Here is a 12,276-nt window from a genome sequence, read left to right on the forward strand (position 1 = left end):
TCAGATGAGTCACTGCTTCCTGCAGGAAGCTTTCTCGGATGCTCCGAGTCACAGCACTATCACACCGTGTTGTAGTAACAGTGCTAGTATTAGTAGTAGTAAGGTGTTGCCTTACTCCTTATCTCCTCTTCCCTTTCCACCCCTTCTCTCCAGGGCCATAGGCTCCATGAGGTCAGAGACTTGGTCTTTGTTCCTCTCACGTGCAGCCCCAACTCTTAGTGCAGAGTAGATATTCAACAAAGATTTGATAATGTTGCTGAATGACTCCCAGTCTGCTGGAGTGTTCCGAAACCTCCCCTGTGAACCCTCTCTCATTCTGGGCAGGCTCCTCTGGCACTCAGCTCTCTGACAGATCACGTACTCCCCTCACCCACGTCAACACTCACCCAGCATGTGGGTCAGAGGCCAAGGAGGCATTGCTGAATATTTCAAACAAACAGGAAATGTAGATCTTCTTCAGAAACAAAGAACCCTACACAAAGGTCACCGGGTCAATTATGAACAGCAGTGCAACTTAGAACCTTTAGAGGCTCTGTTCAGTGTCAAGGTGAACAGTACCTCTTCCACTGAACAGGCCAGGGAATCTGGTAAGGGTGAAGTTTCCGACCTAAACCGCAGGATGGAGAGTGCCTGGGTTACGTGAAAATCGCAGCTCTGGGAGAGGGGGTACCGGGAAATGAGCAGACCATGAGCAACTAAGGAAAACTTCTGACCCAGAAATAAGCAACCTGCGAATGATCCCAGAAAATGGGTGAGAGTCTTGTAATAACAATTTATGTGGTCCTGGAGATGATCTAATCCAGTTAGGGTTGGGGATGAGGAAGGAGCCAGTGGGTGCTAGATCTTTTCCTACCTCGTAGTGGCCAATGGTATTCAGCTTGGTTATTCCATCTTCAAGAATCACAGAGGAGCTGTCAATATCCAGAAGTTCTTTGTGTCGTGTGCCCACCTGAAGCTCTGGGGGAAAAAAAAAAAAGAAAGAGCATGTTGTTCTCTTTTAAAATGACAATGAGGAATGTAAAATGCTACCCTGTCACTTTTGCAATTACTATTTATATTGCTAACTAGCTAAAACAAATAAAGTGGTTTTGAAGATATATCAGCCAGACTGGTAGCCTGACTTCTGTTTTGTTTTGTGTTTAGGGCTCTGACGTGTAAGACCACTTCTCCCCAAAGCTTTTACTCTGAGGCTAAGCCTGGAAATAAAGCCACAGGAAGACAAAAAAAATAAGGCATCCTCAGAGAGACTAAGCTCTTCAGAAAATTCCAAAAGCAAACCTGTACGCCCACACCTGTGTGTTCACAAGCAGGTGCTCTGGGAACTATCTTCTGTCGGTCCCCGTGTGCGGTGCGCTGGTGGGCTCGTATGCCAACGCCATAGGCTTCAAGTCCTTTACAGAGGTTGCCAACTTGTGCCCTAGGGTCAGAATGTGGCCCATGGATGTGGGTTTTTTTCTTTTTGTGAACCTGCACAATGTTTTATTTATTATTATTCTAATGTCAATTCAGCACCAACATTTAAAGATTGGAAGACTGCACATAAAAATTCGGACCTGTGATTTCTCTTTTGAAAAACTGGATCATCTGGTAACACTGACCACACTGGCCTCCATGGCGATCATGGGCTGAAGCTAAGTAGCACTGCCCCCTTACATGGCGGGTGTCTTTCCCCAATTAAGTTGGGTCCCACCATTTCCCATTATCCCAGGTGGGCTGACACCCCTTATTTATAATACTTCCTGCCCCTCTGGGCATTGGAGTTTGTGAGCCTCTGCTATAAGAGGTCTCAGCACAGCTGCTTCTCGTATTGGGTTTTAACACTATTTATGGCTGGTTTCTAAGGCGTTGCCTTACTTTTCTGGGGCTAGCCGCGGAGGTAGTTTGGAAGATCAGCAGACATGCAGAAGCCATTTGCCATCAGACTATAACGGGAAGCTTCTAGTGGGCTTGTCCTGCTCCCTGCCTCCGCTACATCGGAGGCCAGGAACACCTGATGGGCACAAACCCTGGATGGTGTGAGGATGATACTACGGACCAGGCAGCAGCAGGACTGAGGCCACCGGGCCGTTTCCCCATAATCCTCGGCTCCAAGTGGCCACCTCCTTTGTAGTCAGAGCCATACTTCGAGACGTAGGCTCAGGGCAAGGAAGTTGATGGCCCTGGGTCACGTCATGGTTTCCTGGCCGGGGCTGCCCTTTGACCCTGCGTCGACCCAAATGAGCTCACATGGTCTTGAAGTGCCCAATAATCCAGCCAACAGAAGGAAGCAGAAGAGAGGTGGATGAGAGGTGCTTTAGTGGCTTTGCTTTCCTTGAAGCCAGGTCTTGGGGTTGCTACACATTTGCATGGTTTCACTCAAATGTGCCAGACCCCGCCCCCAGGCTTCTCGCAATGGCCTTTCAGCAGAGAGTCTGACTTAGAGGGCCCGATGGGATGATTTTAATTGCCTGCTTAGTCGAGGCTACAACTGCACATGGAGGAGAGATGAACCTTGTTATGCTGTCTGTCACTGTTGCGATTTTACTCTTTTTTCCTGTCCCATTATCTGCTATAAAATCCCACAACAGTCTCCTGGGAGGGCTGCGTGGAGCTCAACTTTAAAATGTTGATGAACATTTGAGTGAAGTGGAGCCCTGTTAGCTCGCTCACGCATATGCTCGCCTTTGCAGTATACCAATAGAGCCCGAAAATGAATTCCGAGCAGATGCCGTTTCATGTTGGGGGAGGATGGAGACTATACTTAATGCAGGATGTGATTAGCAGAGAGGAAGATGACCTTTCTAGCCTGCTGGAGTTCACACCCAGAGTCTGAGCCACCCGCTAATGACACACTCAGTATCACAACACACAAATCAAATGCCAACGTGAAATACAACACACACAGAGGGCCTGAGGTTGACACCTTTTTGTACTTCTTGATGCAAGGTGAATTCATTTGGTCTCAGGGTTAGCAATCTCATGAATCTAATTTACAAACATAATATTGAAGAAAAAACAAAAAACAAAAAACAGCATCTTTGAAGGATACTGCTTCCTAGGAAAAAGAGTCATGATACCTGTGGGAGAACAATGCAGTCTCCTGGCCTCTAGACGTGCCCTCTGGGAACAACCCGGGCTAGTAAGCTTCACCAAACAGAGCTTACATGCTGGGGGCCAGGAGGGAGGGAAGGTGGAAGGGATGCTCGTCAGGGGATTGGGACAAAATAGCTCCCGTATCGCCTTACCAAGACCAATTTCATTCAGCTGAAGTCCATAAGGAGAGCCATTTTTGCTTAGGAATGCTTGGAAAATCTTTTCTTTGGCTTGACCTATGGTATCACAATCAAGAACATTGACTGAAATATTCCGACAGACATCTGCACTCTCATTTTCTGGGATTTTTTCAAAGGTGACGGTTAATGCCTGCAAGAATACAAACAGGTTTCCAAGTCTATTAGATAATTGCAATCTGAAAGGCATTCATAAAAGACACAAACCTTGGCGAGTCCTACTAATACCTCTGACAGCACATTAGCAAACACCATATCGCATTATACCACTTTAATCTTTTTTCCATAATCCATTCTTTTCAGGGATAATGGAAAGGAAAACAGAAAGTTAAAACTCTCATTACAGAGCAAGCACTGAATAAATATATCTGAGAGTAAAATATATATATATATATATATATATATATATATATATATACACACACACACATATAAATATTCTAAAGACGGTGATTTCTAATTTCATCCTCAAAAAAGAAAATTGGAAAGCTTCCACAGTAGATGAGGGCAGACTAGTGACTATCTTTTTTTATTACCAGGACCCCAGAGTCCTAGTAGCGAACTTCCAGGTGACAGGAAAGGTTATGAGGTCTCCGTATTGATCATGCCAAAGAGGTCACTTTATAATATGCAGCATTAACTACGGTAACATGCCTCTCCCCCTCCACTTTCAGCTGCTTCAGTCAGGCAGTTTCTTGAGCTCTCATTAAAACACTGAGATCCCCACCCTGTACTATTATTCTTGCATTAATTACATTTCAGTGCCATTACTTATGGTTTTGTCAGTTAACATTCTCCCAGTGCAGCAAAACCTCAGAATCAGTCTAACGGGAGAAGTAAGGCCTTGGTGAATATGTGAAAACACAGAACTAGGGAATATTTCAAAAGGCATTTAAGAGCAATTTCAGGTTTACTTTGCCTAAGAATAAACAGATCTAAAACAACAAAGTTACATACCCGGGATCCTTGGGGGAACTGATTCAGGGAAGTGCTGAGAGTATTTTGTAATTAGCACAACAGACAGTTTAGATTCTAAGCCGCCCTAGTAATCGTGGAGCCAGAGGGACCAGGGTGTGGTGTGAAATGCACGATTATTTCGTGTTTTTGAGCCTGGCTGCAGTGAGGGAATGTAAAATGATTCACTAATGGAAATGTTTAAAAAATGAAAACACAAATAATGTGGAAAATGGGGACCCTTAGGGTTAACTCAACTTTAAAATGGGTATAAGAATAGTACCTGGCCTCTAGTGTTTCTATCGAGGTTAAATAAGATCATGCACGCCAAAGGCTTGGCACGGGGCAGGCTGCTGGGAAAGGCTCGACGATGATGATAATGATAACAGTAATAATAACAGGGATGTTATGATTTCACATAACTTATCACTATGATTACTGTTAGTATTAGTATGCCTTCATGTGGAAGCAGACTCAGCCGGCCTTGAGCGGTTGGGACCCTGACTCCATGGTCAGTAGCTCTATCAGAGTAAAGAGCAAGCTGCCCGGAAGGAGATCGGGGCAGAGCACCTGCTCCAGGGTCAGACTCCTGGGTTCAATCCCAGCCCACTGCTAACTAGCTGGGTAATCTCTCTGTATCTCAGATTTCTCACCTGCAAAGTCAGAACAACAACAGTTAACTGCCTCCCGGGGTTCCTGTGATGATGAACTGAATTAATCACGTCGCACCCAGAACAGTGTCTGACTCAGGAGATAGGACTTAAGGACCCCAGACACGGAGAAGGGGCTTCTGAAGCCCTGGGGAGGTGCTCAGAGGCACGACTTCTTTTTACTGCCTTTACATCTTGCCCCTCCAAACCTGTTTATAATTGTGCAAGCGTAAACCTTGGTGCAGTCCTCACCGAGTTTCAGATGAAACTCCGAATCAGTGGAGGCTGGAGGCTGAGGGTAAGTGGTGGTCTCGGTCTGGCCTGTGAGAGTTTCTTTTTTCTGGGACAGAGAGTGGCTCCCTTGCCTGTTCTCAGAGCACACTGGTGCTCTGGGCCAGTGGCTCACTGGGCAGGGATGCAGGACTCCTGACTGCTAGCGAACACTGACGTACTGGGTGGGCGCGAAGCAGGGTGGGAGGTTGAGAACCATGGCAGAGAAGCCTCAGGCCAGAGCCCTCTCCTCACCTCCTTTTTTAGTGACACTTATTGGCATCCTGCCGAACACATTTCAAGACACGATTCTTTTAATCTTCCCAATATCCTGGGGAAGGAGGGTGTATTATTATTATACCCATTTTCTGAGTGAGGAAACAGAGGCCTGTGCCTCTAGGGACATGGCTTGTAAATGGAGAGCCAGGGGTGGCACCCTGAACCACTCAGCTTCAGGCCCTCCCACCCCCTGGGCCCTCCCTCCTCCTCCCCTCTGTCCCACCTACAGCCCAGGAACCGTCTGGACCGTCAGGAACCTGTCTTAGATCAGACTATAACCAAAGTCCTAAGCTGCATTCCCAGCACAAATGGGGTTCCTGGAGGGGCAAATGTCAGTCCTGCCCTGTACGGTCTGAGTAGACTTGCCCGTGTCTCCCTGTATTTCTCTACGAGTTGGTCTCGCCAGTAGCACTAGCGGTGGTTAAGCTATTTCACAGGGCTTCCAAAGATAAAGATGAATGAAAAGGCCCTTTTAATCAGGGCTACAGTGATCCCAGCCTGTTTAATAGTTTTATAGGTATTTGCGAAATAACATTCTGTGACTACCTAAAGGGCACTATTGTCTTCAACAAAAACACCTGTTTATAGGCAATAAATGTTCTCCTTTAAAACATAACCAAAAGGGAAAAAAACTCTTAACTGGACGTAAAATAATGTAAATCTGCCACTGCCTTCACAGCTAGATGGGTGGAAAAAAGGTAAAATGGCATTTTATAGAGTCCACAGGGAATTCTGAGAGTAAATTCAGACACAAATTGATTTGTGTTCATTTTTTATGCCGCTAACACTTAGCGCTCCAACAGCAGTTTCCGAATGTGTAAGAGTAGCGGGGGGATCTCAGAGCAGGCCCTGCCTCTTAACCCGAACCCCAGGCTTGAAAAGCTCACGCTGGGCCTCTGTTCCCCATCAAGGAAGATCCCCACAGAAGTGCCACCTCCCTTCAAAACCCACTTAACCAGAGTCCTTCCTGTGCGCTACTCAGTGTTAGGGGCCGGGGTTAGGAGAGGCCGTAAGACACGGTCCTTGTTCTCAGATGATCCACAATATACTTGGGAACCAAAGCACCACCTCTGGAACAATATTCAGCCACCAGACGCAACTCTTTCACTCTCGGTAAGTGTTCAGAGAATTTGAGCAGAGAGGACAGGAGCGTTGAGGGTCCTCAGCACTGACACCAGGCCACCTAGATCATCCCCTTCTCCTGCTAGCTAGCTGCGGGAGCGTGGGCAAGTCCTCTAACTCTTCTGAGCCTCAAAATTCTCATTGTTCTTATCTCGAAGGAGTGACAGGATCACTAAATCATGACATGTAATAATAGAAAATTAAGGAGTGCTTCCTGTGTGCCAAGCACCAGGACAAATGATGTGTATTAATATAATAAATTCATCTCAGAAACAACCCTATGACATATAATAGAGTCTATTATTATTCCCATTTTACAGATGAGAAACTGAGGTACAGAGAGGTTAAGTACATTGTACAAGATCACCCAGCAAGAAAAAGGTAGAAGCAGGCACTCAAGCTCCATGTTTTTAAATATTTGCTGAGCCTGCCTTTCAAAACCTGAAAATGTTTTATAAACTAAGCACAGTTCAAATCTATGGAATGGTGATTAATTTTCAAGACCCACAAAAGGCTAAAGTGTTCTAAAATGCACCCTGGTCTCTTCCCCCAAAATCTGCCCCTCTGTTAAGAGGAACTGCTCTGGCTGCGAAAGTGTCAGCAAAGCTGGGGCGACAGATATGGTTGATTGTACAATCAGCAGCCATCTCTCTTCCTTCTTTGCTAACAGAAGCTAGGTTTCAACAGCAGTGGGCCCAGCCTAGCCTAGGAAACATGACTGGTGGCAGCTCTCTTCTCCTCATTCACCAGGGACTGGTCATGTAACCCAGTCCTGGCCAATGAAACATAAAGGGAAAGCATTTCTACAAAAGGGGAGAGCAGTGCTTAGAGCTGTGGCAGCTATTTTGTGACTAAGAGGAAGGGCCAAGAGGAGCAAGGAGATGGTGACCCAGAGCCCTGACAATGCTGAGTACATGGACCTACCTTAGGGCTGCTTACCTCCAGACTTCCCGCTCTAAGTGCAATTCCATGATCTTAGGATTTCACACACCAATAGTCATATTTTCTCATACTTACATCTGCCTGCACCCCATCTGACAGAGCTCATTTTGTTGATGCTGAGGTAGATAAAGTCATTCACTGATACCCACCTACTTGGCATGTACTGTGTGCAGAGCATGGCAGGTGATATACAATAGAAGCTAGCACTGATCCTGCCTGGGAAGTATTTGAAGACTGATACAACAACTGTGGGATATACACAACAAATTCTAATACCAGGAAGAAAACAGTAGCTATAGATGGAGTGCTTTAGAGGTTCAGAGAGCTATTACCTCTAGCTTGGAGGAGGGTTTTCAAAGGGAGAGAAATCAAGGAAGGCTGCATGGAGGAAGGGCTATTTGAACTGGGTCTGGAAAGGAGCTACATGTACAACAGTACAGGAGGAGGCCTCTGGACCATGGAGATACTTGGCTTCAACTCTTATTAGACTGATGTGCAGCAAGCTTCAATCTCTTACTCAGGCTATGAGGTTAGGAAGTCTAGATAAAGAATCCCATTTCCTTTGGGGAGAATAGAGGGTAGAGGACTTGAAGAACCATGCTTGCCTTTCCAAAACCACCACCTTCCATGTCAGGGAGAAGCCCTGTACTATTTACAGAAACAAAAGCTGAAGAAGATAATACAGTTTGAGGTTTCTAATAAAAATAGCCAACATTTCCTGAACACTCACCATGTGCTGGGTGTGCTTTGCTAATTCATTTAATACTCACAACTGCTCTCTGAAGTGGGCACTATTATTAGTGTCATTTAACAGATGAAGAAACTGAGACACAGAGGTTCAGAAATGTGTCCAAGATTGCAGAGCTGCTGACGGTCATAACTAGGATACGTCCATACTCTTAACTGCAGAGCCAAAGGCCAGTCGAGGTGATAAACTTCTGAAGGGCAGTCCCAATCTGCCTGAGGTCCTCAATAAACGCTATCCAAGCAGACAGGTTGGACACAGCAGAGGAGGCTCCATCTCCTTACCTTGGCTGGCATGGGACCCCATGGAACCCACTCAATCTGGAGCACCCTGTGGCTTGGGCCCCACTGACAGGCATTTTATGGAGCTCACGTTCACCCAGAATAAAGACGACCTTTCCCAGCCTCTTCTGCAGCTCGGTATGGCCATGTGATTAAGTTTAGGTCAATGAAATTAAGCAGATGTGTTATGTGGCAGCCCCTGGGAAACTTCCTTAAAAGACAACTGGTGACCATCTGTCAACTTTTCTATAGCTCAGCATATGTCCTGCTGGCTGGAATGTGGAAGGAGGCAGGCAGGGAGCAAACACCTTAGATCATGAGGTGACCTCCGGACAGCAAGAGAGGAGCTGGGGTCTGTGAGGACATCCCAGCAGAGGCGCCCACCAGTGCTGGGCTGCCCACCTCAGAACTTCATGTGGGAGAGAGAGAAACTCCTCTGTTGCTTAAGCCACAGGTATCTTGGGTCTCAAGGAACAAGGGATTCAGGAACAATGCCTTCTCTATTATCAAGAAGGGTTCTTAGAAGGGCAAGGCTATCTTGAAGGCACAGGGACCAAACCCAGAGAAAGGACCAGACTGGAAGGACCTGGTCCTTTGCAGCAGGTCACAATCCAGCCCTTTTAGGTGTGCAGGATTGCAGTCCAAGTTAGCTGGGCAGGTGTGTCACTATGCTCTCCTGTTCACATCTGTCCAGTGGGATATTGTCTGATATAGGTTGTAAAAGCCCACATATAGGGGTTATGGGTAACATTTTCAATAGTAACATAAGCTTTTAATGACAATGGATGCAGCTAATCAACTGCCCTGCATCACCCATCATCAAAAAATAACCAACCAAATAACCAACCAATGGTGAGGGGACAGTTTCTGCTTCAACCATACTGTTGATAAGAAAAACAGCTCAGACGAGAAAAGCTATTATAAATAAATAATGAGTACCTACTCTGTGGCATGATGGCTAGACATCTTACAGATAGTATTTCCTGACCTCATAAAAAATGTACAAGGTTAGGGTTTATTTAAAATAATCCACCTGTTTAAAGATGAGGAAACAGGTTTAGAGAGGTTGAGTGACTTGCCCAAGGTCACACAGCCAGTTTGTAACGCGGCTGAGCCTGGATTCACACCCAAGACGGTCAGACTCCAAACCCCACCTCTTCTGAGCTGAACAACACAGCACCCTGACATACAACCACATTCCTGCTTCACTAGCAGCTTTACCCATTGGCCCTTCACACAACTTGGCAGTTTCAGGTATTGGGTGGTAGAAAAAACAAGCTGCAGAGGGCTAAGAGGACACATCAAAAGCAGGGGAAGAGGCATTGCCCCACATTTTCCCCCCAGTTTGGTGGGGAAAGGATGATGCAGCTACCTCATTAACTCACCAGCCGTATTCTTGGCTAATAAGGGCAGGGATGTTGCTGCATCCTTTCTGTAATACCTTCTAAAACCTACAAATCAATTTTAAAAGAATTTATTACAAGCCAGCGACTTTATCATAGAAGGTCTTAGGCCAATAATTGCTTTCGTTAAATAAAACCTATAAAATACATTTCTAATTTCACTGCAGAGCCAAATGAAGGTCAAGAGAAAAGTCTGGTTCTTATACTAAACTGAATTAGAGAGAAGAAAACCACTTCCAGAAGTTCAGTAGAAGCAGCAAGAGCCCAGAGTTAGAAGTCCAAGTCTCAGAAAAGCTTCTGATCTGAGGTTTTTCTCAAGCTGAGTCAGCCCTGGGACATGCTACCAGCCGCCCCGCTAATGCTGCTCTTGACTGCCCGACCTCCCCCCCCACCACCACCCGCCTTTTCCTTTCCCCACCAAAGACTGAGAGCCCCACGCTTCCTGGGTCAGGGTATTTAACCCCCTGACAGAATACTGAGGGAGAAAGGCCTTTTCCATTTTGAAGAAAAATGTTAAGTTAATGGAGAGAATTTCCTCAAATTTAAGTTTCTCTCACGAGTCTTATACACTTGCTAGCATTTACTAACACTTGTTCATGCAAAAATCAAGCGAGAATCTGTCCAATTTAGCCCAAAATGATTGATTCCAGTATTTTAGGTTTAATGTATTTCACAGTTTTCTGGGTTTTTTTGGCAAAGTGCCCATAAGTTTCAGCTTTGTGGATAGTGGTGAGGCATTTCCACTGCTGTGTCCCTAGAAGGAGAGGAAACAGGCCAAGATTTTTGGGGGTGAGCAGGAGGGTGGATTCTAGGTTTTTTTTCTCTATTATGTCAAGCTCTAGATCAAGGGATGGCAAAATTTCTGTAAAAGGCCAGATAGTAAACATTTAAGACTTTGAGGTCTGTATCATCTCTATTGCAACTACTCAACTCTGCCACTGCAGCAGGAAAACAGCCATAGACAATAGTCAATGAATGGGTATGGCTGTGTGCCAATAAAACTTTATTTATAACAATAGGCAGCAGGGCCGCATTTGACCCACAGGTTGTTGTTTGCTGATTCCTGCTCTAGATAACAGTAACTTCAAATGGAATGCTGACTTTGACAATGCCATAAAAGACAAATCTAAAAAAATGCCTTGGGCTTCCCTGGTGGTGCAGTGGTTAAGAATCCGCCTGCCAATGCAGGGGACATGGGTTCGAGCCCTGGTCTGGGAAGATACCACATGCCACGGAGCAACTAAGCCCATGTGCCACAACTACTGAGTCTGTGCTCTAGAGCCCACGAGCCACAACTACTGAGGCTGCACTCTAAAGCCTGCAAGCCACAACTACTGAGCCCGCGTGCCTAGAGACTGTGCTCTGCAACAAGAGAAGCCACCGCAATGAGAAGCCTGCGCACCGCAACGAAGAGCAGCCCCTTCTCGCTGCAACTAGAAAAAAGCCCATGCGCAGCAACGAAGACCCAATGCAGCCAAAAATAAATATGTAAAACAAATTTTATAATAAATAAATAAATTAAAAATGCCTTTATCTCCACCATGGTTTTCTATAAAAGTTACCATTCTCTGAGGGGAACAAGTATAAATAAGAATCCTTAACGATGAAGTAACAGAGTCATATTTGAGCCATAAAGAGGAAAATTAAGTACGTGTGTATTTAGGTAACTAAATTATTTTCTAATCCCAAGACTATGGGTGTGAAAAGAAAGAATATGAAGAGGAGAATCATTTAAAGCACTCATTTAAGGTTAATTTTTCATTTTCCACTGCCTGTCATCAACTAGGATGACTTACCTCAAATGATTATAAAAAATGGTTTCGCTTCTTTGATCAGAAGCTCAGAACAGTAACTATGGAGTTAGTAATGGTTTCAGTATTATTGCAAGTCATAATGGAAATGATTTGCACTATGGTAGAGAGAAAAAGAAAAAGAAAACAAAGCTCAAGAATTGTTAATTAACTTTACTGTTTCTCCACAAATGCTAGGAGTATTAAAAACAAGATTGCTGAAGTGCAAACATCAGGGTTTAATGAACAATGGGATGTAATTGAAGTAACAGAGAATGACTTAATCGGGACAGTGGGTTGTTTAATTATGGGGATAATGGATCTTCTGAAAGGACAAACTAAATGGAACAGAAGGAGCTGGGGAGTGGAGGGCAGAGCGGCAGCGTTGAAGGAAGCTTGTAGATGAGGAACTCTTGCTAGGGATAGCTAGGGCTGTGTCAGAGATGAAATATTTTACAAAACAGGATTGTCTCCAACGTGGTAACTGTTGGGGGGAAAAAGGCTAGCGTGGGCTGGCAAAAACGTTCAATAAATCATAGCAGAGGCATTAAGATTTCTGTAGGCAAGTATC

General features: G+C 45.2%; 1 protein-coding gene across 2 annotated transcripts in view; it reads right to left on the minus strand.

The window, feature by feature from the left end:
- PLXNC1 (plexin C1) overlaps window positions 1-12,276 on the minus strand; it is a 145,011-nt gene that overhangs the window by 22,380 nt on the left and 110,355 nt on the right. For both annotated transcript variants that reach the window (XM_082418863.1, XM_082418864.1), the window contains exons 22-23: window positions 3,225-3,402; window positions 854-957 (exon numbers count right to left, since the gene is read on the minus strand). In XM_082418863.1, coding sequence (XP_082274989.1) covers window positions 854-957; window positions 3,225-3,402 — 282 coding nt within the window. The remainder of the gene's footprint in view (window positions 1-853; window positions 958-3,224; window positions 3,403-12,276) is intronic.

The sequence above is a fragment of the Balaenoptera physalus genome (genome assembly GCF_965194825.1).
Source record: "Balaenoptera physalus genome assembly, chromosome: 13".
NCBI lineage: Eukaryota > Metazoa > Chordata > Mammalia > Artiodactyla > Balaenopteridae > Balaenoptera > Balaenoptera physalus.